Source organism: Podarcis raffonei, chromosome 7 (assembly GCF_027172205.1).
Source record: "Podarcis raffonei isolate rPodRaf1 chromosome 7, rPodRaf1.pri, whole genome shotgun sequence".
Lineage (NCBI taxonomy): Eukaryota > Metazoa > Chordata > Lepidosauria > Squamata > Lacertidae > Podarcis > Podarcis raffonei.
Window position 1 is genome coordinate 786,404 of NC_070608.1, and position 24,517 is coordinate 810,920.

Here is a 24,517-nt window from a genome sequence, read left to right on the forward strand (position 1 = left end):
AGGATGATTAAGTTGTATGGGAGGAAATAGGATTTGAAATTATGACCAATGGATCGATTAAAAAAAGATTAATTATATTTGATTAATTGAGGAAGTTGTTGGGTAAATGTCTAAACAGGAATTGAGCTTGTGCAGTCAGTGGAAATAGTTTCTAATTGTTTTTCATCCATTCCTAAGAAAAAGTATTTTACTGTGAGCAGCAGGGGGGGGAGAGAAGCATCTTGGAGGCGGGTGGAAAGTCTTTTTTTTTTAATTGGTGTTAAATTCAGATTAATTTGCTGATAATTTGTTTCAGATTTGGAAAATTAATAATAATTAATTGCCAGGACAAAAAGAGATCCCTGCGTGCAGGAGCTTGGACCCTCGAGGTCCCTTCCAGCTCTACAGGGCTGGGGGTCCGGGGATGTGGGCACAGAGATCTCTGCTGGTGTCAGCAAAAGAGCCTGTCCTTGCCCCAAGAAGGGAAGCAGACCCTCGTGGCCATCCCAGGACAGGCTCCCTCAGGCAGGAGAACAGGGGAACAGTGTGGAAGGAGCCTGAAATATACTGTACTCGGAGTCCCGTAGTGATTTCATGCTCTTTACTGCATCTCATGAACAGTGAATTGAATTCCCCCCCAAAACCTCAGGCTTTATATACATTATTTGCACAATGGGTCCCGTTTGATTGGCTGATTCTGCTTCCTGGGGCCTGATTGGGCTGCTCCTTGTTGCATTCTAGGATCCTACCTGCCTATTGTTCTAGGATCCTGTTGTTTCGTCGTTTAGTCTGACTCTTCGTGACCCCCTGGACCAGAGCACGCCAGGCCCTCCTGTCTTCCGCTGCCTCCCGCAGTTTGGTCAAACTCATGCTGGTAGCTCCGAGAACACTGTCCCGCCATCTCGTCCTCTGTCGTCCCCTTCTCCTTGCGCCCTCCATCTTTCCCAACATCAGGGTCTTTTCCAGGGAGTCTTCTCTTCTCATGAGGTGGCCAAAGTCTAGGAGCCTCAGCTTCACGATCTGTCCTTCCAGTGAGCACTCAGGGCTGATTTCCTTCAGAATGGAGAGGTCTGATCTTCTTGCAGTCCATGGGACTCTCAAGAGTCTCCTCCAGCACCAGAATTCAAAAGCATCAATTCTTCGACGGTCAGCCTTCTTTATGGTCCAGCTCTCACTTCCATACATCACTACTGGGAAAACCAGAGCTTGAACTGTACGGACCTTTGTTGGTAAGGTGATGTCTCTGCTTTTTAAGATGCCGTCTAGGTTTGTCATTGCTTTTCTCCCAAGAAATTGGGCTGATACTGCAGGCCAATCAGTTGTTGCATTCTAGGATTCCCCCGACCTAATAGGTCAATCTGGGTGTTGCATTCTAGGATCCTACCTGCCTATTCTAGGATCCTGGCTCAGGGCATACCAGAGCCCCTCGGCTCCCCGATGCTGCGCCCAAAGTGCTGGCTGCCCCGCAGAGAGGAGGCAGAGGGCGCCCCCCCTGGGGACGAGGAGCCCCGGAGGGCCAAGATGCGCCCCGCAGCTCCCACTGCCCGCCGAGGTCTGGAGGCTGCAGACTACAAGTCCCGGCGGGCCTTGCGCTGGGGCGCCGCTTCTCATTGGCCCGGCGCATCCGGGTCCTAGCTTCGCTCTCCTCCCTCGCGCAGCGATTGGCCGATCTCCCGCCACCCCGGAAGAGGCTCGGCGCGGAGAGGCAGGTGAGGAGAGGCAGGTGGGGTCTCCGGGCGGGCGGGGCTCTGCTTGCCGTGCGCGCGCGGAGGGGCAGGGGCGGGTGCGCGCCCCCAAGAGAAAAGGGTCCCATACTCCCCCCGTTGCCCGCAGGCGCCTCTGCATTGATGCCCGGAGCAGCTCCCCAATCTCCCCAGGGCAGCCCTTTCCCACGTGGAGGTTGCATGCGGGGCCGCGCATTCCCAATCCTGCCCCCAACACCCCCGCGAAAAGGCCAGTGTCGCTTCCTGCGTCCTTTGCGTCAGGAGCTGCTGCTGAACCAGCCCCGCAACACAGCCGGGGGGGGGAGCTGGGTCCTGCTCAGGGCAGGGATTGGGGTTTCAGCCCCTGTCCCTCGTCTCCGGCCCCTCGCTCCTCCTTCCCAGGGATTCCCGTGGGCTTTTCCAAAACTTCCCACTCGCTTGCCTGGCTCAGATCTTCTTGCGGTTGATTCGGCCTCTTCTAAATCCACATCTTCATTTTTTTTTATTAAAGATATTTATTAAGATTTTCAATTTTTTAAACAAACAAAAAAATTAAAAAAGACATATAGTTCATAATACAATCTTTTCAGTAACATATTTCTCTGACCTCCTCATACCTCCCCTTCTTGTATTCCCATTTAAATTCTTTGTTCAGCAAATCCTTAACTTAAAGCATTACAGCTTATAATATCACCTTATTTTCTATCCAAACCCTTTTTTTCATCCATGTTCCTTTATATCATTACAGCTAGAAACCACTCAATTTCAATCCAACATCATTCAGCATTCCTTAATTTTACAATATTTCTGTAAATAGTCCTTAAATTTTTTCCAATCTTCTTCTGCCGACTCTTCTCCCTGGTCACGGATTCTGCTCGTCATTTCTGCCAATCCCATACAGTCGATCAGTAAATCCACATCTTCAAATAAACGCAGCACAGACCCGCGGAGACTGAGCTCTGCAGTCCCTTCAAGCCCCTGGTCCCAAGCCACCTTTTAGGGAATCCACCTATTTCAGATCCTGGAGGGGCAGAGAGAAAAGCATCTCTCTCCCTGCCGCCGCAGTTCCTGGGGGCTGTCCTTGAAAGGCAGCCAGCGGCTTCAGAGACCAGTGCTGCCAAGACCAAGCCTGGCCAGGAAAGAGTTAATGGCTCCCTCCCTGTGGAGCCGCTTAAGGGATGCCCTCATTTGCACCCATGCAATACATGTCCCCCCCTGCCAGGCCATGCAGTTTCTGCTTAGCAAGAGACAGAGAATCTTTCATCCACCCTCAACCTGCTCCCAGAGCTGCCCTCTGCCTGGATCCCATCAGCTGCCACAGCCCTTTGCCTGGGTTGGACCTCATGACCCTCAGGGTCCCTTCGAACTCTACCTGAGCCCCCCTCACCTGCCTGGAGATTCTTCCCCACTGAGCCACAGGAGAGCAGCCCTGTCGGATCAGACCCTTCAAGTCCCAGCCAGCCCAGAGTCGCCTTCCCTCCCTCCCTCAGGCGGGGAAGGGGCCCTTCGGGAGAGTAAATGGGCTTCTCACTCTCTCCTGGGCAGCCCCTGAAGCTGAGTGTTGGGAGGTCCAGGGCAGACGGAAGAAAGGCCTTCTGGGCGCAGCCCAGAGTTAGACTGTGGAACTCCCTCCCCCAGGCAGAGGCAGAGACGGCCACCCATCTGGAGGGCTTTGAAAGACACATTCAGGGAGGAGGAGCTGGCTCTTGATGTCACCACAATGGCTGGCTCTGCCCTTCACAGCTGGCAGGCAGTGGGTGCTTCTGATGTCCTTTGGGGCATCTCGCTGGTCGTGGTGAGAACAGACAGCTGGGCAAGATGGGCCTTAGGCTCTTAGGTGTTTTTGGCCTGTTGGAGACCCCCAGGCAGGATCCCAGCCCAAGAGCAGCCCTCTCCCCTCCTGGGGTTTCCAGCAACTGGGATTCAGAATCATTGCTGCCTCCGCTGGCAGAGCAGAGCCCTCTCTTCCTCCTGTGAATTGTCTAATTCTCTGCTGAAGCCATCCAAGTGGGTGGCCACCACTGCTTCCTGCAGGAGGGAGTTCCACAGGTTGGCGATGTGCTGCACAAAGGAGGACTTGCTTTCATGCATCCTGAATCTTCCCACATTCATCTTCATGGCATGTCCACAAGGTCTAGTCTCATGAGAAGGAGGGAAACTGTTCTATCTCCTCTCTCCCTGCCTTGCATAATTCCATAAACTTGGATCCTGCCTGTTTTTCTTTTTTTTATATATACATCTAATTGGTTTTTTTAACATATCATTTCCAACAATCATATAACATAACTTCTTATCTTATACAATATTTTAGACCTTATGTCAACTCGTCTGATGATTTTCCGTGCTTTATCACTTATTCTGCATTTCTTAATTTCTCTATTACTCTTAATTATCATTAACTAATACCTCTCCCCGTAGTCTTCTTGCAATATTTCAAATAGCCCTCCTTACAAAACTTCTTGCAGTCCTACTGGAGCAATCTGTTCATTACAATTACTTTTCAAATAATTCATATATTTACTTCAGTCTTCCAAGAATCTCTGGTCCCGCTGGTTTCGAAGCTTTCCTGTTAATTTATCTAATTCTGCATAGTCCAGGATCATGCCTGTTTTTCAAGGATTTATTTTTAAGAGGAAGGGGGATTGGCAGGAAGCACCCTCCCTGCGTAGTTGGGGGTCTCTGAACACAGGCCGGCTCATGGGCTGCCCTTTCTCTCTCTCTCTCTGTGCAGACCCCCCCTTTTTTCCAGCATGGCAGAGCAGCCGACCCACGAGCTGCTGGCGTTCCTCCGCCCAGATACCCGTGTGGACCTGAAGGACCGGGCCACGCACTATGTGATGGGGCTCACAGGCGACCCGGAGGGCAGGCGGCTGCTGGCCTCGGATCCGGAACTTGTGTCCGCCCTGCTGGCCCTGACCAGCGACCGCTCCCCCTGCATGGCCACGGACGCTTACCTCGCCCTCATCAACCTGGCCACGGAGCCCGCTGCCCACGGGGCCCTGAAGGAAGGGCTTCCCGTCCTGCTGAAGCGCTTGCTGGATCCGGCCTTCCCCATGGCCAACGAGGTCTGCACGCTGCTCTCCAACCTGTCACGGGAGGAGGCCTCGTGCAGAGCGCTCTTGGCTGCCCTCCAGCAGGAGAGCCCGGGGGGGCTGCCGGCCCTGGTGGACGCCTTCTGCACCGAAGACTTCAACCCCGAGGCCTCACTGCACTACCTGGGGCCCTTGCTGTCGAACCTCAGCCAGCTGCCGGAAGCCCGAGATTTCCTCTTGGACAGATCCAGGCAGGTGTGGGCAGGGGGGAGGGCGCTGGGGTCGAGGGGGGGTTATGGGGTGCCTCTGCATGTGGAGGAATTGCTATGTGGGGGGGTGCTGTGAAGACTGCCGAGAAGAAAGGGGGAGCAGCAAATATATATCAGTCCCAACAGAGGCATGTTCTGAAAAGCAAGTGCGTTCCCGAGGGTAGGACTCGAATCAGGGGCTTCAAGTTGCAAGAAAGGAGATTCCAACTAAACATCAGGAAGAACTGACAGTGGAATATTATTATAATAATTTATTTATACCCCGCCCTCCCCAGCCAAGACCGGGCTCATGGTGGCTAACACCAGGTATAAAAACAATTGATTGAAATACAACTTAAAAAACAGGATTAAAATACAACGTTAAAATGCAGCCTCATTTCAGTAGGAACTCAAATCAAATTTTTTTGGGGGGGGGGTGAAAACGCCAAGTCTTCACCAAGGCCAACTATCCAGACTGGTCCTACGTGGGCCAGAAAAAAGCCAGGGAAGTCCCCAAATAGGAGTTCCATCACAGAAGGAGAAAGGAAAAAAGAAAGAAAGGGAGGGAGGGAGGGGATCAAGTTGATTCCAAGCCAAAGGCCAGGCGGAACAACTCTGTCTTACAGGCCCTATGGAAAGAAATCAGATCCCGCAGGGCCCTGGTCTCAGGAGACAGAGCGTTCCACCAGGCGGGAGCCAGTGTTGAGAAGGCCCTGACCCTGGTTGAGGCTAGTCTGCCTTCCTTAGGGACCTTGAGGGTGCTGCTATTTAGGGACCTTAAGGTCCTCTGTGGGGCAGACCGGGAGAGGCGGTCCCGTAGGTATGAGGGTCCTAGGAAACAGATTCCCATGAGAGGTGACAGACATCTGCCATGTAGGAGTTAGTTGAGATTCCTGCATTGTAGGGGTTGGACTGGATGACCCCCAGGGTCCCTGCCAACTCTACAATTCTCTGATTCTATGTTTCCTCTCTGAATTTGGCGAGCTGCCCCCCCACCCACCAATTTGTTCTAAGGCAGATGGGAGGGGGAACTTCTTTCCCCCAGGTGATACAATTAGTAAAAAGGGACGCAGGTGGTGCTGTGGTCTAAACCACTGAGCCTCTTGGGCTTGCCCAAGGTCGGCGGTTCGAATCCCTGCGTCGGGCTGAGCTCCCATTGCTTGGTCCCAGCTTCTGCCAACCTAGCAGTTCGAAAGCACGCCAGTGCAAGTAGATAAATAGGTACCACTCTGGCGGGAAGGTAAATGACATTTCTGTGCTTTTTAAAACCAGGGAAACTAAAGAGAAAACAAACAGGGAGGATGAAGCTCTGACGGGAGGGATGAATAGGGGGCGTCAAGGGGTCCACCTGGGCAGGGAGAGGTCATTCTTTTTTGGAAGGGAGGCCTTTCATTCAGCGCTTGAGATGCCCCCTGCTTGAGTGACAGGTGCCTCTGAGGGGCCTGCAGTGCATTATGGGAGGGAGGGAAGCCCCTGCTTTTCCTCAGGGCTCCTCCTTGACCCCAGATCCCCTCTTCCTGCCAGGTGTGTGGTGCAGAGGTTGCTGCCTTTCACACAGTACTCACGCTCATCCATCCGCCGAGGAGGGGTGGTGGGCACGCTCCGCAACTGCTGCTTTGAATATGGTGAGTGGGGGTGCTGGGGGGGTGCGCTCTCTCTCTCTCTCTCTCTCTCGCTCTCTCTCCTGGTCCAGATAAACCTGCTGCTTTTCTTTGGCTGTGGGTTGGTGGGGGCTGCTAAATTTGTCCCTGCATCTGGAGTCCGCAGGTCCTGCAGTTTCTGTGCTCCTTTCACTGCCAGTGCCCCCAGTCTCTTGCAGCGGGGGCGTGGACCCCACCCCAGCAGGGTCTTTTTGTTGTTGCTGTTAGAGCATTTATCAATTTTCCAATAAAAAGCATCCAATTAACATATCAATTCATAATCCAATAAAAATAAAAAACTAAAATCAAATAAAAATCAAATTGTCTTCCAAATTGTAATATTGATTTCACGGCTTCCCACAGTCTGAACCTCAAAGCATCTCCAAATCTCAGTCCTGCCTCTCATCTCTCATCAATATTTTCATATTTCCATATCTCGATTTTATCTCTCCAACTGTCTCAATCATGTCAGAAACCCACCCCAGCAGGGTCTTTGCCTCGCTTGTTTCCCCCAGGGCACCACGAGTGGCTGCTGAGCGAAGAGGTGGACGTCCTCCCCTTCCTCCTCCTCCCTTTGGCTGGACCTGAGGAGTTTCCGGAGGACGAGATGGAAAGTGGGTCCCTTGGGGAAGGCAGAGGGAGGGGGGAGACCATGCTGGACCTTGGGGGGCAGAGTCTGCCCCAGGAAGCCCCAGCGGGAGCGGGGGGTGGGCAGGGATGTCTTAGCCCCCTCAGTCCTGCGGGGGCCTTGGGGAAGTGGGCCTCCTGGCGAGGTGGGCCTGGGTGGGACTGTGGCCGCTCGCTGGCCCCTCTCAGCCTGCGCTGTCTTGGCCCCAGGGCTGCCCCTGGACCTCCAGTACTTGCCAGCGGAGAAGAAGAGGGAGCCAGACCCCGACATCCGCAAGATGCTGCTGGAGGCCATTATGCTGGTGAGTCCTGGCCTGAGATGGCCTTCAGACCCCTGGGCAAGGAAGGGCCTTTTCCGAATCTCTGTCTTCATCCTCCCTCCCCCCAAGACTTTGTTTTTTAAAAAACAGGCCCCTGGAAGTTTAAGTCTTGAAAAGAAAGATTTCAGCCTCTATGCAAACTTAAATCCATGCGGATTGCAGAGTTGGAGAAAGTGGATTTTGCCCTCCTTGCCTCCAACTCTGAAGAACTGAAGGAGAGCACCTGCTGGATGAGGCCACGGGGCCCCCCCGGTCCAGCCTCCTGTTCTCCCAGGGCTCCCAAAGGGGAAGGGGGATGCAGTGCCCGAGCACAAGGGCACCCTCCTTCTCTGCGTTTCCAGCGACTGGGACCCAGACCCGCCTCTGCCCCTGATCATGCAGGGCAGAGCCCTTGTTAGCCCCCTCCTGCAGAGAAAACCCTCGCGGCTGATTCAGCAGCCCCAGAGCAGCCAGAGTGTTTGAGGCACTGCTGGGACCTGCAGGCAAGTTTGCCCCAAAGAAGAGAAGGTCCTCAGTTTGGGTGTTGGGGGAGACAATTTATAGGCCCCACAAGCGCACACAGCTGACCGTCTTCCATCTCACCCTCCTGGCCTGTTGAGCCTCTTCCCTCCTTCAGGTTCCCCCCTCCCCTTACACTTCTAGGTCTGCTGCTGCTTCCAGCCGGCCTGATCCTAAACAGATCCATATTTGCTGGGACAGGAAAACCGCCTTTGCCCAGTTCCCCTGGAGGCAGTGCATGGGGACTCTCTGTCTTCTGCATGGAGGAGCCCCTCCCTCGTTCAGCTTCCTCTGGGGGTCCTCGATTCCCACCCTGCGCCTCCAGGCTGACCCTCTGCACGCCACCCCAGTGACAGGCGAGCCTTTTCCGTTTCTCTCCACAGCTCACAGCCACCAAGCCGGGGCGCCGACTGGTGCGAGAGAAAGGCACCTACCTCATCCTGCGGGAGCTGCACAAGTGGGAAAAGGACCCAGGTGTCCTGGCCGCCTGCGAAAAGCTGATTCAGGTGGGCAGGAAGGAGTGGGGGGGCAAGGATTGGCAGCCTGGCTCCCTCTGGTCACTCAGGCCCAGGGATGGCTGGGAGATGCTTGGGGTGGGGGAATCCCTGAATGGCCGCGGGGTGCTGGATTGGGTCCTGTTGGGGGGGGGCTCCTTTGGGGCAGGAGCAGCCCTGGCCTGTTCAGTCTTCAGGAGGGAGAGCATGACCCATCTGAGAGGGGTTCAGGTGATGAAGAGTCCGACGTATTCTGCTTTAAAGGAAAAGGCCGGTTGATCCCGATGTGTTTAGCTTGGAGGAAAGATGAAAGGGAGAATGTGATGCTCTTTTTAATCAGGAAGCAGGGAACTAAAGCAGCGAATAATCTCACAGGCGAGTGGGGAGACAGAGCCTTTGCTTGGTGGTGGCTGAGGTTTGTGGGATCCAGTTGGGCTGCCAGATAACTCTCAAGCCACAGAAGGAAGCTGAGCACTCAGAATATTTCTCCCCCTTCCCCTTGTTCATTGGAATCCCTGCCCCCTGTTCAGTTTCTGCTTCTGTAACCCCCTGGGGTATGCAGTGGGGGGGGGGCTTTCCACCCCCACCCCCCCGGCCCTTCCGGTTTGACCTGATGCTCTTGCGCAGCTGTTTGGGATTGGGACGGATGCTGCTTGGGGCTCAGGCCTGATGGTCCCTTTCCCTCTTGCCTCTGCCCTGAGCAGGTCCTCATTGGGGACGAGCCGGAGGCCGGGATGGAGAACCTGCTGGAGGTGGAGATCCCTGCGGAGCTGGAGGAGCAGCTGCAGCGCCTGGATCTGGAGGAGGAAGATCAGCTGCAGCAGCAGCAGCAGTGCAGTAGCCAAGCCTCCGGCTCTGAAGGGCTGCAGAGATGAGGCGCAGATAACTGGGACAACAAAGACCCCGAACAAAGACTCCTTCTCTCCCTCCGCCCCCGGCCAACCTTGAGGCCAAAGCCCCTGATACTGCAAAGGAGAGCTGGCCAAGGAGCAGCCAGCAGTGGGGCGACAGAACTGAGCCCCACCAGGAATGGAAAGGGCAGGAGGTGGAGCGTGGGCCCTCCCTGCCAGCAGTTTGTCCAGGCAGAGCTGGGTGCCCTTCCTGGGCCGGGAGGGGGCTGGCCTGCCCAGGGCGGGGGGTGTTTTCATTTTGATAATTTTGTGGTTTTTATGTTGAGCTTTTCTGTGAACCGCCCTGGGACCTCCAGGTATAGGGAGTTATATAATTTCAATAAACAAATAATAATAATTCTGCCACCACCTACAGAAAGAGGGCGATGAGTTGGCAGCCCCAAGGACTCTACTGCCCTCCAATAAAATGTTTGCCAGCACAGAAAGACCCAGTTTGTATATGGCATTTGATTCTCTGAGGTTCCTGCCCTTCTTCTGGAGTCTGAGCAAGAAGACAGCTCTGTGGGTCTGGCCAGTCCTGCCTGGCCATAGGTGCCCCCCCAACCCAGCTGCTTGCCCCCCAGCCTCCTTCCAAGCAGAGTGTCTGCTGCAATGGCGGATGTGCTCCCCCCCCCCACTGTATGTTGTGATCCACACCAGCAATGTCTGGACTGCCTTTCAGCACGAGGACCCAGGATGTTCTCCTCCAGACTTCCCCAACCTGCTGCCTTCGGCGTGTTTTGTACTACAACCCTGGGGATGATGGGAGTTGTAGTCCAAACCATCTGGAAGGCAGCAGGTTGGGGAAGGCTGCTCTGAGCCTGGAAAGGACGGGGCCGTTTCTGGGCTGCCTTCATGGGCCGTCAGTAATGAGCTTCCTGTTTCCTGCCCAGTGAGCGGGGAAGAGTCCTGTTCAAGGCTTCCCATTTGGGTGGCCACTGAAAAATCAGGATGCGAGACTAGGTGGGCTTTGGGCCTGATCCAGCGGAAGGGCTCCTCTTAGGTGCAACCCGCCTTCCCTGTTCCTCGTCTGCTCACCTTCACTCCTCTCCCCCCCCCCTCATTCCAGAGGTCCTCAGCCCTTTCCAACATGAGAGACTCTGCTCTGAGCTGAAATTGCAGGGAGCTTGGAATACTAGGAAGAGATGGATTCAGGCGGCTGCAGGGGCTTAAGGCTGGGCAAAGGGCGCAATCCCACCCAGGGAGAGCAATCTTATCGGCTGCTCTTAGCTGCATGAGGCTCTTGGTAGCTCACAAAGTAGCATTTGCAGCCGTCAGATAGTAGCCATCAACAGCCGACTCCTCCTCCATGAATGTGTCTTAAATCCCCCCAGATAGGTGGCCGTCTGCCTCTGCCTGGGGGAGGGAGTTCCACAGTCCAACCCTGGGCTGCCCAGGGGCTCCAGCGTTAGGAGAGAGTGAAAAGCCCATTTTCTCTCCCAAAAGGGCCCCTTCCCCACCTGGGGGAGCTGTTTTCTTGATGAGCGGGAGGGAAGGCGACTCTGGGCTGGCTGGGACTTGAAGGGTCTGATCAACAGGGCTGCTCTCCTGTGGCTCAGTGGGGAAGAATCTCCAGGCAGGTGAGGGGGCTCAGGTAGAGTCGGAAGGGACCCAGCGGGTCATCAGGTCCAACCCAGGCAAAGGGCTGTGGCAGCTGATGGGATCCAGGCAGAGGGCAGCTCTGGGAGCAGGTTGAGGGTGGATGAAAGATTCTCTGTCTCTTGCTAAGCAGAAACTGCATGGCCTGGCAGGGGGGGACATGTATTGCATGGGTGCAAATGGGGGCATCCCTTAAGCGGCTCCACAGGGAGGGAGCCATTAACTCTTTCCTGGCCAGCCTTGGTCCCGGCAACACTGGCCTCTGAAGCCACTGGCTGCCTTTCTTTTCTCTCTGCCCCTTCCAGGGTCTGAAATACCGTATTTTTCGCTCCATAAGATGCACTTTCCCCCTCCTAAAAAGTAGGGGGAAATGTGTGTGTGTCTTATGGAGCAAATGCAGGCAGGAGGCTCTGCTCAGCGCTCCCTTTAAAGAGCCACATGGAGCATGTGTTGGGGCTTTTCCCTTGCCCAGGGAGTCTTCATCCCCTGCCGGGGAGAGGCTGTGTGTGGCTAAGCCAGAAGCCAGGACAGCCAACGGGATGGCAGCGCAGCGATCCCACTTGCTGTCCTGGCTTCTGGGATTCAGGATTTTTTTTCTTCTTCTTTTCCTCTTTCAAAAACTAGATGCGTCTTATAGAGTGAAAAATACGGTAGGTGGATTCCCTAAAAGGCGGCTTGGGACCAGGGGCTTGAAGGGACTGCAGAGCTCAGTCTCCGCTGGGTCTGTGCTGCGTTTATTTGAAGATGTGGATTTAGAAGAGGCTGAATCAACCGCAAGAAGATCTGAGCCCGGCAAGCGAGTGGGAAGTTTTGGAAAAGCCCACGGGAATCCCTGGGAAGGAGGAGCGAGGGGCCGGAGACGAGGGACACGGGCTGAAACCCCCGTCCCTGCCCTGAGCAGGACCCAGCCCCCCCGGCTGTGTTGCGGGGCTGGTTCAGCAGCAGCTCCTGACGCAAAGGACACAGGAAGCGACACGGGCCTTTTGGAGGGGGTGTTGGGGGCAGGATTCGGAATGCGCCAGAGATGCGCGGCCCCGCGTGCAACCTCCACGTGGGAAAGGGCTGCCCTGGGGAGATTGGGGAGCTGCTCCGGGCATCAGTGCAGAGGCGCCTGCGGGCAACGGGGGGAGTATGGGACCCTTTTCTCTTGGGGGGCGCGCCCCTGCCCCTCTGCGCACGCACACACACGGCAAGAAGAGCCACGCCAAGCCAGGATACACTGATGTATATAGAGAAAACAGCAGGCAGCAGACGCGCAGTCGGGCGAGCCAGGAGCGCGCGGGCTCCGCGACGGCGGCGCCTCCTCAGTCCCAGGTCGGCCGCCTGTTGGTGCCGCGCGGGCACACACGAGCAGGCAGCAGCGCGGAGGACTCTGAATAATCTTTAATAGTGCTCACTGCATCCGGTCCTTGGGCGCTGCGTCCCCCGGCCGGAGGCAGCCAGGGGAGGCACCGGCCCCACCGGACGGGCGCACAGACGGGCGGGCGGCTGCAGCTTGCGCGGGGACTTGCGCGGCGGCGGCTCACGGGCAGGGCGTCATGGTGTACAGGGAGTGCACTTGCTTGGAGAGGCTGGCCGAGCCGCCTGTGCTGCCGCTGCCGCCTCCCGCCCCCAGCGCCGCCGCCCGGGCGGGCACCTTGTCGGCCAGCCGCTTGCTGCTCACGTAGGCGCTGGTGGAGAAGCCCGAGCCGGGCTTTCGGAAGTTGGGCAGGTGGTGGAAGGGCTGCAGGCTGCTGAGCAGGCTGGGCCGGTAGAGCGAGAGGCGCGGCGGGCGCTCCGTCTTGCGCGGCGAGGGCAGCTGGAGGATGCAGTTGGCCGCGCCGGCCGCCCCGTCGGGGCTGCTCTTCTTCTCGGCCGCCACCTTGGCCGCCCGCGCCGGGAAGGCGCCCGTGGCCGAAGCTGCGCGCGGCGTGGGTCGCACCTGGCCCTCCTTGGCGCCCTCCGACGCCTTGGCCGAGCTCTCCAGGTCCGGCAGCTGCGACGTGGCGCCCAGGGTCTCCACTGCAAAAAGGGGAGCCGGTTACCGGAGGAGCAGCGGGGAGGGCGCACGGGGGCTGCATCGCCCTTTCTGTCCAACAACACATGGGGCTGGCCAGGGGCTCTGCAAGGACTCCTGGGAGAAGCCCAGCTGCAGGCGAAGGGGGTCAGAACAGGGGGGTTAGGGGGGCTGTGGCCCCAGGCACACATTTCTGAGGGAACATATCAGGCAGAACACTTGGCCGCCCCGGGTGCCAGCAACCCACGCTACGACACTGGCTCAGAAGGAGCCTTCCCAGGTCACCCTGATAACTCTGAACCTGTTCACTTCCCCACTCCCCCCCCCCCACTTGCAGCCCCTGGGTATTTCTTTTCCCTGTCAGCCTCAGCCCAGCCTAAGGAGCAGGACGGCAGGAGAACCCCCATTCTGCCCCAGGGCTAGGAAGAGCTGCCACTGTTAATTCACCTGCCGCTCTCTGGCCTGGCTGCCACCCAAGGGGTCTGGTCTTCCTGGAGTTGGCTGCCTGCAGGGGGCAGGGGCAGAGCTTCTGGCCCAGAAACGGTGCCCAGGACAGGGCAGCTCTGTACACACAGAGTCCTGGTCTGTTGTACCTTCCTGAATGGGGTTCCCTGTTACCCAAAGAGGCAGAGGCTGTGCTGCGCCTGCAGGGTAGCTCCCTGCTTCCCTGGGAGATGGTGGGTGGGTCTGTCCTGCCTGTCCTTCTCTGCTTCCCTCAGGGCAGGGGTGGGGGTGTTGCTCTCAGGAGGGCAGCTGGGGGTCCTGGCCGCTCACCTTGTGCCGCTTGGGACTTCTCTGGGCTTAGGCTGCACTCCGGGTGAACCCCCATGGAGCTCATCACTCGGTGGAAGATGGCCGACGTGGCAGGCAGCATCCATCGGTGCGTGGCCACTTGCTGCAGGCCCAGGCGGGCAGCTGGCTTCAGCTGGAGCAAGCCCTCAATCAGGTTCTGACATTCTGCAGCAGGGAGAAGGACTCGTGAGACCCAGAGCAGAGGGCTCAGGGAGCCAGCGCCGCAGCTCCTGGGCCAGGAGATCTGCCTCCATTTCCCTTGCGGAGTCTCAAGTGTTGCTGGCTGGCGAGCAGAGTCTGCATCTTGTCCTTGCGCCCTCTGGCACAGGGTAAGGGCTTGTGGCCGCACCCCTTCACTGGCATCCTGCAGTGGGGTTCACTTTGCCTCTGGGACACCCTGCCAGGCTTTGGGGCTTGGCCTGCCATGTGGCTCTGGGCAGGGGGGCTGGCACAGGGCACAGAACTAATCACATGCCCCCAGTGCTGGTAGCTGGAGAGCCTCCTGATCAGATGATGCCTCCATTGGAAACGCTGTAAAGGAACCACTGATGCCAGCAAGCCTGGTGCGTGTGGTCAGGCTCACAGCACTGGGATGCAGTGTGAATGACCATGTGACTTTTGCCAGAGTCTAGAGTAGCGCCAGGCCAGAAGCACTGGGTGGACACCAGAGCAGGGGTCAGCACACTTTTTCAGGAGGGAGCCGGTCCACTGTCCCTCAGACCTTGTGGGAGGCCGGACTATTTTTTTGGGGGGGGGGAATGAACTAATTCCTATGCCCGAAAAATAACCCAGAGATGCCTTTTAAATAAAAGGGCACATTCTACTCGCTGATTCCCAGACTGCCCTTTGGCCGGATTGAGAAGGCGATAGGGCCAGATCCGGCCCCCAGGCCTTAGTTTGCCTACCCCTGCACCAGAGGAAGGAGGAGCACAGCCCTGGGGCAAGAGCCTTGGGCACTGCCTGCTTTGACTTGACTCTAGCTCCAGCCAGAATTTGCTTTGAGGTGATGGTGCCAGTGGGAAGGGGCTGCTCCAGGCAAATGTTTCTGCAGCAGCTGCATCCTCTTCCCTGAGGGTGGCTCTGGCGGTGGTGCTGCTGTTCTTCATGACCACCAACAGGGAAATCTGCAGGTGCGGGACAGGAGATTCTGCAAAGTACCTGGAGATTACAGAACGGCTTCAGGGCTCCAGAGCTGTAAGGAAATGCAACTCTAATGGCATTTTTAAAATGTCCTAGTGGTTTTCAAGAAGGCGTGCCCCTCTCCCCTTCTTCTTGGGTGCTGGGGTGGCAGATGTGGGCCCAGCTGAGCCTCCCTCCCTCCCCCCGGGCCCCTGCAGCAGAGCCGTGTGTTGCCACGCCGTTACCTGGTGAGATGGGCTGTCGGAAAGCCAGTCCCTGCTTGATCACGTGGATCATCTTGTGTGGCTGGCGCTCCTTGAAGGGGAGCTTCCCTGTCACCATGGCGTAGAGGATCACCCCACTGCGGGAAGGAGGAGTTCAGAGAGGGGTCATCACCGGCCCAAGCGCCGGCTGGCCCAGGGCAAGAGGCTTCCTCTCTGGGCCAGAGCATCCACTGTAGGTCTTGCCTGCCAGGCCAAAGTGGTCTATCAGGCCCAGTATGGCCTGCCCTGGCTGCCTCAAGGGCTCTCCAGGGTTCCTTACAGGATATTTCCAGACCTACCTTGAGATACCTTCTACCTGCAGAGCAGATGCTCTCTAACCAATGAGACACGCAGCCCTTTAAGCACTGGCTTGTTGCCTGTGCCTGCCCAGGCCCCATACCTGGCATGACCCTGGTGACACGTCTCTTCCCCCCCACCATGTGCTCCAGCAGTTCTGCCCCCAAATTGTACTCACAGGCTCCATAGGTCAGCCAGCTCCCCATTGTACTTCTTGCTCATGAGGATTTCAGGGGCAGTGTAGGCCACGGAGCCACAAAAGGTGTTCATTAGGGAATTCTTCAGGGAATAGCGATTGGCAAACCCAAAATCTGCAGTGGGGGCAGAGAAGAAGACCAGCTCTCCATCTGGCAGCTGAGAAGAGCCTTTGCCAGCCTCGGGCTCTCCGGGCATTTTGGGCTCCCAACACCTGGAAGGCACCAGCTGGGTAGGGGCTCCCTCCTCTCTGTCCTTCCGCCAGCAGGCGAAAACTTCCTTGTGCCAACCGGCTTCGGGGAATGGACTGCTTTTAATCAAAGAGCTGGTGGTGTGCTGTTTTCATCGTAGTTAGTGGCATGTTTTAAACCGGTTTTATGTATGAATACAGTGGTACCTCAGGTTACAGATGCTTCGGGTTACAGACTCTACTAACTCAGAAATAGTACCGCAGGTTAATAACTTTGCTTCAGGATGAGAACAGAAATTGCGCAGCAGTGGCAGCGGGAGGCCCCCATTAGCTAAAGTGGTACCTCAGGTTAAGAACATTTTCAGGTTAAGAACCGTCTTCCGGAACGAATTAAGTTATTAACCTGAGGTACCACTGTATAGTTTTAATTCTGTCAATGGCTTATTGTTTGTTTATTATTGGTTTTTCCGGGTTTTCAGCAGGTTTTCTTGTTTTTATCTGTAAGCTGTCAAGGAAAAAGGCAGGAAACAGACAGACAGACAGACAGACAGACAAACAAACCAATAAACAAATAAGAAAGCAAACTAATGGCTGTTTTAGGGGCTGCATCCCTCAGCCGCTTCATCCATGCCCAACTTTCCCAGCTGGTCATTATGGGGCAGTGGGAGCAACGAAAGGGAAGCTCGGCCACTGCTGATAAAAGGCGGCAGAAGCTCCCACTAAGAAGATCCTACTTCTGCGACTGATGTTTCCGCAGCCTCTGCCAATAAAAGGTAAAGGTAAAGGTACCCCTGCCCGTACGGGCCAGTCTTGACAGACTCTGGGGTTGTGTGCCCATCTCACTCAAGAGGCCGGGGGCCAGCGCTGTCCGGAGACACTTCCGGGTCACGTGGCCAGCGTGACAAAGCTGCATCTGGCGAGCCAGCGCAGCACACGGAAACGCCGTTTACCTTCCTGCCAGTAAGCGGTCCCTATTTATCTACTTGCACCTGGGGGTGCTTTCGAACTGCTAGGTTGGCAGGCGCTGGGACCGAGCAATGGGAGCGCACCCCGCAGCGGGGATTCGAACCGCCGACCTTTCGATCGGCAAGCCCTAGGCGCTGAGGCTTTTACCCACAGCGCCACCCGCCTCTGCCAATAAGGACCAATAAATCCTTCCATTTTAATTCACTTGAGGCAACTGGAGGATGCAGCTTTGCCGAGCAGATTTTATCCGTCCAATTTTTCTTGAGAGAGATACAGAAATGCTTTGGGGTCATAAATTTTCTATATATCTCTCACAACGGAATTAGTGTGTCCCAGCTGAATTTCTGAAAACATTAAAATTGGTGAGCCCTCATGTCATGGTGCTGAAAGGAGGGAAATGGCTGTTTTATGTAGAAGGTAAAGGTAAAGGGACCCGTACGGGCAGGTCTGACCATTAGGTCCAGTCGTGGCCGACTCTGGGGTTGTGGCGCTCATCTCACTTTACTGGCAGAGGGAGCCAGCGTACAGCTTCCGGATCATGTGGCCACCATGACTAAGCCGCTTCTGGCGAACCAGAGCAGCGCACAGAAACGCCGTTTACCTTCCCGCTGGAGCGGTACCTATTTATCTACTTGCACTTTTACGTGCTTTCGAACTGCTAGGTTGGCAGGAGCAGGGACTGAACAACGGGAGCTCACCCCATCGCGGGGATTCGAACTGCCAACCTTCTGATTGGCAATCCCTAGGCTCTGTGGTTTAACCCATAGTGCCACCCGCGTCCCTTTTATGTAGAAGGCAGAGCCTAATTTGATGTCCTTAAAACATGCTCTTATTTCGCTAAGTGAATGCCATGAGGTCCTCTGGTCATGGCTCCCTTATCTGGGTCATTGGCTCCTGTATTTTGAACCCTGTGCTCACTTGACATAAACAAATGATGTTGGCTGATGGGAGGCTGCTCTCTCTGCCCCCATGGAAGGAAACTCACCAGTCAGCTTGATGAAGCCACGTTCATCCAGTAAAATGTTCTCACATTTCAAGTCTCTGAGGGAACAAAAAGCAGCAAAAGGAGCTTCAATGGGCTACAGATCTTCGCTCTCTCTACTTACCCAGGTGCACCATGAGATCATGCAGATGTGCGGATGGAGGAAAGAATGAGAATGTGCACTGAAGTTTGCAGACTCATTAGTAAGCGCTAGGAAGAGCCTGGAAACAGACCTGCTACAAAGAATCCAAACCATCTGCACGTTTCCCTTATTTATTTTCAACTGCTGTTTGGGGCTTTTTGGAACAATCTGGGTCTGCTGTGGCAGAAGGCGAAGTAGCACATCAGCCAGAGGGGCTCAGAGATGCTTGAGGAAGCTCCCAGTGCGCAGGTCTGTGCACAAGATCGCTCTGAAACATCCAGCAGACATTGCCTGCCTGCCTTGCAATCTTCTCCCATAGGCAGAAAAGCTAAAAGAGAATAATATAAAATGATAGAGCCCGTCTCAGGCAACAAGCTGTGCTTGCACGGCTGTCTGCGCCTGTTTCGCCCAGAGTCATCCTGGCCCTTCAGTGCTGTCAGAATGAAGGCCAACTTGAAAACACTCAAATGAATGAGTCGTATCCTGGAAAGTGTGGAGAACTGCAGTGCCCCTATGGGTTATTAAATAATCTGTGTATCAGCCCAAAACTGGTGAGTATGAAGGTAGAACTAGGAAGTCAAATTCAAAGCGATATTTGTGTGTTCTGGGCTCTTTTTGCGAAAGACGGCAAGTTAGGGGTGAGGCACCTCAGGACTGAGGACCAAATGCAGCCAGCCTTTCATATATTTTTTTTTCCCATTTCCAGTGCTATAAAACTTTATTAATTACTACTGCAGAAATGTCTTAAAGGTAAAGGTAAAGGGACCCCTGACCATTAGGTCCAGTCGTGGCCGACTCTGGGCTTGCGGCGCTCATCTCACTTTAGTGGCCGAAGGAGCTGGTGTACAGCTTCCGGGTCATGTGGCCAGCAGGACTAAGCCACTTCTGGAAAACCAGAGCAGCGCATGGCAACGCCGTTTACCTTCCTGCTGGAGCGGTACCTATTTATCTACTTGCACTTTGATGTGCTTTCGAACTGTTAGGTTGGCAGGAGCAGGGACCGAGCAACGGGAGCTCACTCCGTCACAGGGATTCGAACCACTGACCTTCTGATTGGCAAGTCCTAGGCTCTGTGGTTTAACCCACAGCGCCACCTGTGTCTTACAACACAATTAATTAGGATTTCACCCATAAATTCAATAAATGAAAGTTATAGGAAGCTGGGCAAACTGTTATCTTTACCATTTCAGGTAGATAATTAATGTTCCTTATGTTAAGTCTTTTGTGCATATTTTTGCTTAATGACTTCTTGGACTTTTGCCCTCTTATATTTCATCTGTTCTTGAAGGACAAGCAGTGTAGAGGATACAGTTATATGCATATATCATCATAGTTTTCCAAAACTATGCAGCCAGCCTTTCAAGTACCAAGCCTCTTTGGGACTCTGAGCCACGTTTTCTCCTCGGACTGCTCTGCTAACCCATCTAGATCAGTGGCCTATACTTGCCTGGCTGGAATATGTCCTTCAGCTGAGACACTGCCTCTTGCCTGCCTGGACAACGGATAGAAAGACCTGGGAACTGGTGCAGAAACACCTGGTTTTCAAACGGTCGGAATGTCCCCCGGAGTCCTGCCTGTGGCTCAGCCCAATTTTGTCTCTGCTCCTGCCCATTCTCTCTCCTAGCCCCACCTATCGCTTCAGCCTCTCCCCATTGAGGGTTCCCCACTGGGAATGGGGTCTGTGGATGCTCTTCCCAGGAAGACCTTTCTGGTGCACTAAACTTGTCATAACTTGCCAGGCCAAACACTCTGTTTTCCTGGGAATATGAGCAGCACCCAGAGCATCTCCACCCCCATCGTTCTACCTGGAGGTCCAGCTCCGAGGGCCTTCTGGCGGTTCCCTCACTGCAAGAAGCCAACTTACAGGGAAGCAGGCAGAGGGCCTTCTCGGTGGTGGCGCCCGCCCTGTGGAACGCCCTCCCACCAGATGTCAAGAAAATAAACAACTATATGACATTTAGAGGACATCAGAAGGCAGCCCTGTTTAGGGAAGCTTTTAATGTTTGATGCATTACTGTATTTTAATATTGTGTTGGAAGCTGCCCAGAGTGGCTGGGGAAGCCCAGCAAGATGGGTGGGGTATAAATAATAAATTGTTATTGTTACTGTTATTGTTATTGTTATTATGCCTGTTCACTCAGGTCCTGCTTACAGGCTTCCCTTTGGGGCATATCACAGTCACCAGCCAGAATTATTTATTTATTTATTTATTTATTTATTTATTTATTTATGCATGCCCTGCTCATCTGGGTATTTATCCCAGCCCCTCTGGGCAGCTTACAGCAGAACAAGGGGAGGTGTAGAACAGGAGGCTGCACCACATGACCCCCCCCACACACATTTGGTCTGATCAAGCTGCTGCTGCTGCTACAGCAGAGCTTTTGGGATGTTGGGATGCAGTTTTATTGCTGTCCTTGGATTGTGAGTCGCTTTTTGGTGGGAAGTGATGTATCTTTTAAGAAAACAAACTCTCAGCCTAAAAAACATTTCCCACCGCGGCCCAGAAAGACAGCAAGGCAGCCCTTTTCTCTGGGGCTGGACCCCTGGGTGCTCCCTTCCTCTTCCCGAGAGGGAATCTGGGGGTGACCCTGGAGGTCTTCCAGGCCCCAGAAGTGACTCTTCCCTGCCACCGCCTCCCGGCTATTCCCCTCCTCCCCCCAGCCATTTCTGTCACCTGTGGACGATGCCGACATTGTGGCAGTGTGCCACGGCACTGACAATCTGCCGGAAAAGCCTTCGTGCCTCCTCTTCCTCCAGCCCAGGAAGCTCCCTCCTGTCTGATGTGGCGTTGATGTGCTCCAGGAGGTCTCCCCGGGAGGCCAGTTCCAGGACCAGGTACGTGCGCTTACTGTTCCGGTACATCTCGTAGAGCTGGATCTGCAGGGGAGCAGCCCGCCCTCGTCACAGGGGGACCCAGATGGACTGCCCAAGAGGATGGGGGACCCAAAAGAGTTTGGCATCCACTGAGCTAAGCACTTCCACAAGCGCAAGGACTTTTGCCTGTGCAAAGGAGCTTCGCCTTCCTTTCCTCTGTCCGCCTGTGCCCCAGAATGCTGGGGAAAGAACCCAGACCTGTGTCGGGTCAGGAGAGGAGCAAAGGTTCTGCTGAACAGACAAACGTACTTATGCCAGGAAGGAAGGGGAAGTACTAACAGAAGAAGAACAGCAGACGAAGCTGATGGACTATGCAGAGATGGTGAAACTGACGAGGAAGATGCAAAACCAGGAAGATCAAGTATTTTTAAAAGACTGGAGTACATTTTAAACTTATTTAGAAGATCACTGTAAACAGTTAAAATTATTGGTAGGGATGTAATGACACTTGTAATGTGAATTTTTAATGAAAATTATAGGTATTTAATAAATAAAGGTAAAGGGACCCCTGACCGTTAGGTCCAGTTGTGACTGGCTCTGGGGTTGCGGCACTCATCTCGCTTTACTGGCCGAAGGAGCCGGTGTTTGTCCGCAGACAGCTTCCAGGTCATGTGGCCAGCAGGACTAAGCCGCTTCTGGCGAACCAGAGCAGCGCACGGAAACACCGTTTAGCTTCCCGCCGGAGTGGTACCTATTTATCTACTTGCACTTTGACGTGCTTTCAAACTGCTAGGTTGGCAGGAATTTAATAGATGGATAAGGGTAAAAGATGCAGCAAAGCTGATCTTGAACATGGAACCCAGGGAGGGAGGGAGGCCTGAAGGTTCAAAAGAACCTTGTATTTTAATGTTTGAAATGGTTAAGTTAAAAAGTATAAATTAGTCAAAAAACCAATAGATATTTTTTTTTTTTAAGTGCTTATGCTAGTGGAACTCTTTGGATACCCCCATTATCCTTTGGAACTGTGGCACACTTGACTGCCTGAGTGCAAGGCATGCAATGCAAGATGTACCACATTAATGGCACACACACACAAATGGCTGCCATCTGCCTGGACGCAAGGACCGCGGAAGGGTCAGCCCTTGTGGTCTTGGATGTTGTGGCAAAGAGCAGCCATGCAGGTGACAGCCGCTCTAATGCACATGTGCAGACTCTGGGATGCTCAAAGGGAGCTTGAGGTGAATGAGGGCTGCTCTGCGCCAACCAGCGTCCTCTGCGCATCATCCGGGTGGGGAGCAAAATCCAAAGTCTCGTGTTGAGTTTTGGGGGTCAAATTTGTGAGAATATCCTCCCAGTTTCTACTGCATAAGAAGTCAGCCACAGGGTGTTCGCTCACTAGATAAGGCTGCAGTTCTATAAATGTCCCTGGGAAATAAAGGATTTCCGTCTTGGGGCTGGGCTTTGAAGGGTCAACCTCTCTCTTCTCACTTTACCAACATGCCCAGCTTGTTGCTGTGACTTCTAGTCTGGGCTCTGGAGTCAACTTGCCTTTTAACCCCTTTTTGCTCAAGCTAGCCTGGCTCCTGCCAACTCTATGCCCCTGCCCCCTGCCGGGTCTGTGTGCCTCATCCATTACTTCTGGGTCTGCAAAGCCTGCGTCTGAATTACAGGTTGTCCTTCACACCTGACATGGGGTGGGTGTGTGAGGTCAGCAGGTGGAGCTCCTGGAACTTCCTGTCCAAAGCACAAATGGCCCAGAGCAGGCCACCCACGGACTCACCACATTAAGATGCTTGTAGGTAACATTGAGGGAGTAGATTTCTCTTGGGAGGAACTTTTTGGTATATTCTACAGGTGCTTCTGCCGTTGAGATGATCTTTATAGCAACCTGGGAGAAGAGAAAGCAGAGTTTGAATGTGGAGCTCAAGGAAGTGTGTGTGAGTTGAGCTCTAGGTAGCAGCTCTGTCCCAAACTTCTTAATCCAGGAAGCAGATCTTCCTGGCTGGACTCCATTCACAACACTCCATTCTCCCTGTGGCGAAATCTCCCTACGGCTGAGCAGTCCTCCCAGGCTGGCCTGGCATTCGCTCCGCTCTTCGGGTGGAGGCAGGTAGGCAGAGAAGCATCCAGACACCCACCCTTGCACAGTTGCCTTCAATCCGGGGTATGGAGGTGTTTGTATGGGGGAAAGGGGAGAACGTTGCCACAAAGCATAGAGAACCCAACACACAATGAGAGCCCCATACACAACAATTTGGTCAAGTCGGGGCAAAGGAAGGAAGGAAAGAAGATAGGCTGGGGAAAAGGTGACAGTTTCCAGGTGTCTTTTGAATTAACCACTTGCTTGTGGGCTGCCCAAGGGCATGGACTTGACCCAGGGTCAGCGACCACAGCTAACATCCTTGGGCAGCAGCTGGTGCCCAGAATCCTGCCAGAGCCCACCCATGGTGCCGCTCCTGGGCATCCCTTTCGGACCCAGCAGTCCAGTTGGTTCTGGATGGGCCAGAGCTAGCATTCCACAGTATCTAGGTTCTACCTTCACTGCAGGAGACAGTTATTGTGCCCCTGAATGCGTCGCTGGAGAGCACAAGCCTGGCGTGTGTTGCTGCTGTGCTCAGAAACAGCTTGTGGGCTTCCCATAACGGTCACCTTGGTTGGCCCCTGTGAGAAGAGGGTGGTGGGCTGGACGGGCCTCTTTTGGCCGGACCCGGCAGGCCAATGTATGCTGTAGGAACTGTGGCAAGCAGAGTGGGCAGTTCCACAACAGAGCCCGGAAGAGGCTTCTTGGGAGGAACGGGAGCCAGCCAAGTCGTGGCGAGTCTTCTGCTGGGCAAGACTCTTTCCTGGTGCCCCCACCCGCTGGCACTCCCCTCCTCCCTCCCTCCCTCCCAGCCCTGCTCTTGTGCCCACCATGGAGTGCCGCTTGCTCCTGAGGTCTGAGGCCAGCTTGTAGTTCTGCATCATTTTCTCTTGGGTGGCATAACCCAGGTAGACTTTGGAGAAGGCTCCCGAGCCTATCTTCTTGGAAGAGAGGAGGTAGCCATTTTCCTTGCTTTCCCGAACCTGTTCCAGGAACGTCCTCCTGTCCGCCTCACGCTTAGAGAAGCTCTTCATGGCCCGCAGCTCTCTCTCTCGGGAGGGCGGCAAGGAGGACCCTCTCTTGCGACAGGCCAAGGGGCAGGGGCTGCACCCGGGCGGGCAGGAAACTCCAGGGGAACCAGAGTCCAGACAAACGCATCAGCTCTACAAGGCAGGGAAAGCACCCCAATGGCGGCCTCTCTCTCGCTCTTAGCACGGCCCCCTTCGCATCTTTTGAGTGGTTTGGCTGCCACTGGCCGAGCACAGGGAAGGGCAAGACCAGAGAGTCCTTGTTGCTATTCAGATGCAGAAGTTTCCACAGTGACGGGGGCGGAACAAGCATTCCAGAGGCAGAGTTCTAGAACCGAGGCGTAACAAGCAGTTTTAGAACCTGCGGCCTCGGGGAGGGGGGCAGGTGCTGCCCTGGGTCACTCCCACCCGGGTCCCCACAGGCAGCAGCCGCAAAGGGCACAGGCAGCGGCGAGCCCATCACTGCTTCACAACACGCAGGGCTGCTTCTCAGGTGGGCAATCGCAGAAGCCAGGTGAGTTGTGGGCACACGGCTGGGGCCATTTGTTTGAGTTATTGTTATTGCCTAGAAAGGACGGTTGGCAGTGAGTGGCCCAGTGAGCCTGGCGACTGATGGAGGATTT

General features: G+C 54.8%; 4 protein-coding genes across 7 annotated transcripts in view; 2 read left to right on the top strand and 2 right to left on the bottom strand.

Annotated features, from left to right (window-relative positions):
* The window catches only part of LOC128416946 (riboflavin transporter 2-like), a 274,487-nt gene that overhangs the window by 61,426 nt on the left and 188,544 nt on the right, over positions 1–24,517 (bottom strand). The gene's annotated exons all lie outside the window — the stretch shown is intronic.
* HGH1 (HGH1 homolog) lies at positions 2,127–9,877 on the top strand. Its single transcript, XM_053395045.1, has 7 exons — positions 2,127–2,144; positions 4,414–4,965; positions 6,487–6,587; positions 7,118–7,216; positions 7,440–7,531; positions 8,431–8,553; positions 9,246–9,877. The coding sequence occupies exons 2-7, from the start codon at positions 4,433–4,435 to the stop codon at positions 9,414–9,416; spliced, it is 1,119 nt and encodes a 372-aa protein (XP_053251020.1). The 5' UTR covers positions 2,127–2,144; positions 4,414–4,432; the 3' UTR covers positions 9,417–9,877.
* On the bottom strand, positions 12,515–24,208 carry LOC128416944 (testis-specific serine/threonine-protein kinase 5-like). The gene is made up of 8 exons (XM_053395042.1): positions 23,697–24,208; positions 22,567–22,674; positions 20,647–20,849; positions 17,834–17,889; positions 15,676–15,808; positions 15,183–15,298; positions 13,801–13,983; positions 12,515–13,031 (listed from the first exon to the last, which is right to left on the bottom strand). The coding sequence occupies exons 1-8, from the start codon at positions 23,898–23,900 to the stop codon at positions 12,553–12,555; spliced, it is 1,482 nt and encodes a 493-aa protein (XP_053251017.1). The 5' UTR covers positions 23,901–24,208; the 3' UTR covers positions 12,515–12,552.
* Positions 24,288–24,517, top strand: part of MROH1 (maestro heat like repeat family member 1) — a 50,986-nt gene continuing 50,756 nt past the window's right edge. For all 4 annotated transcript variants that reach the window (XM_053395030.1, XM_053395037.1, XM_053395036.1 and 1 more), the window contains exon 1: positions 24,288–24,408. The gene's annotated coding sequence lies outside the window, so the exon portion shown is untranslated. The remainder of the gene's footprint in view (positions 24,409–24,517) is intronic.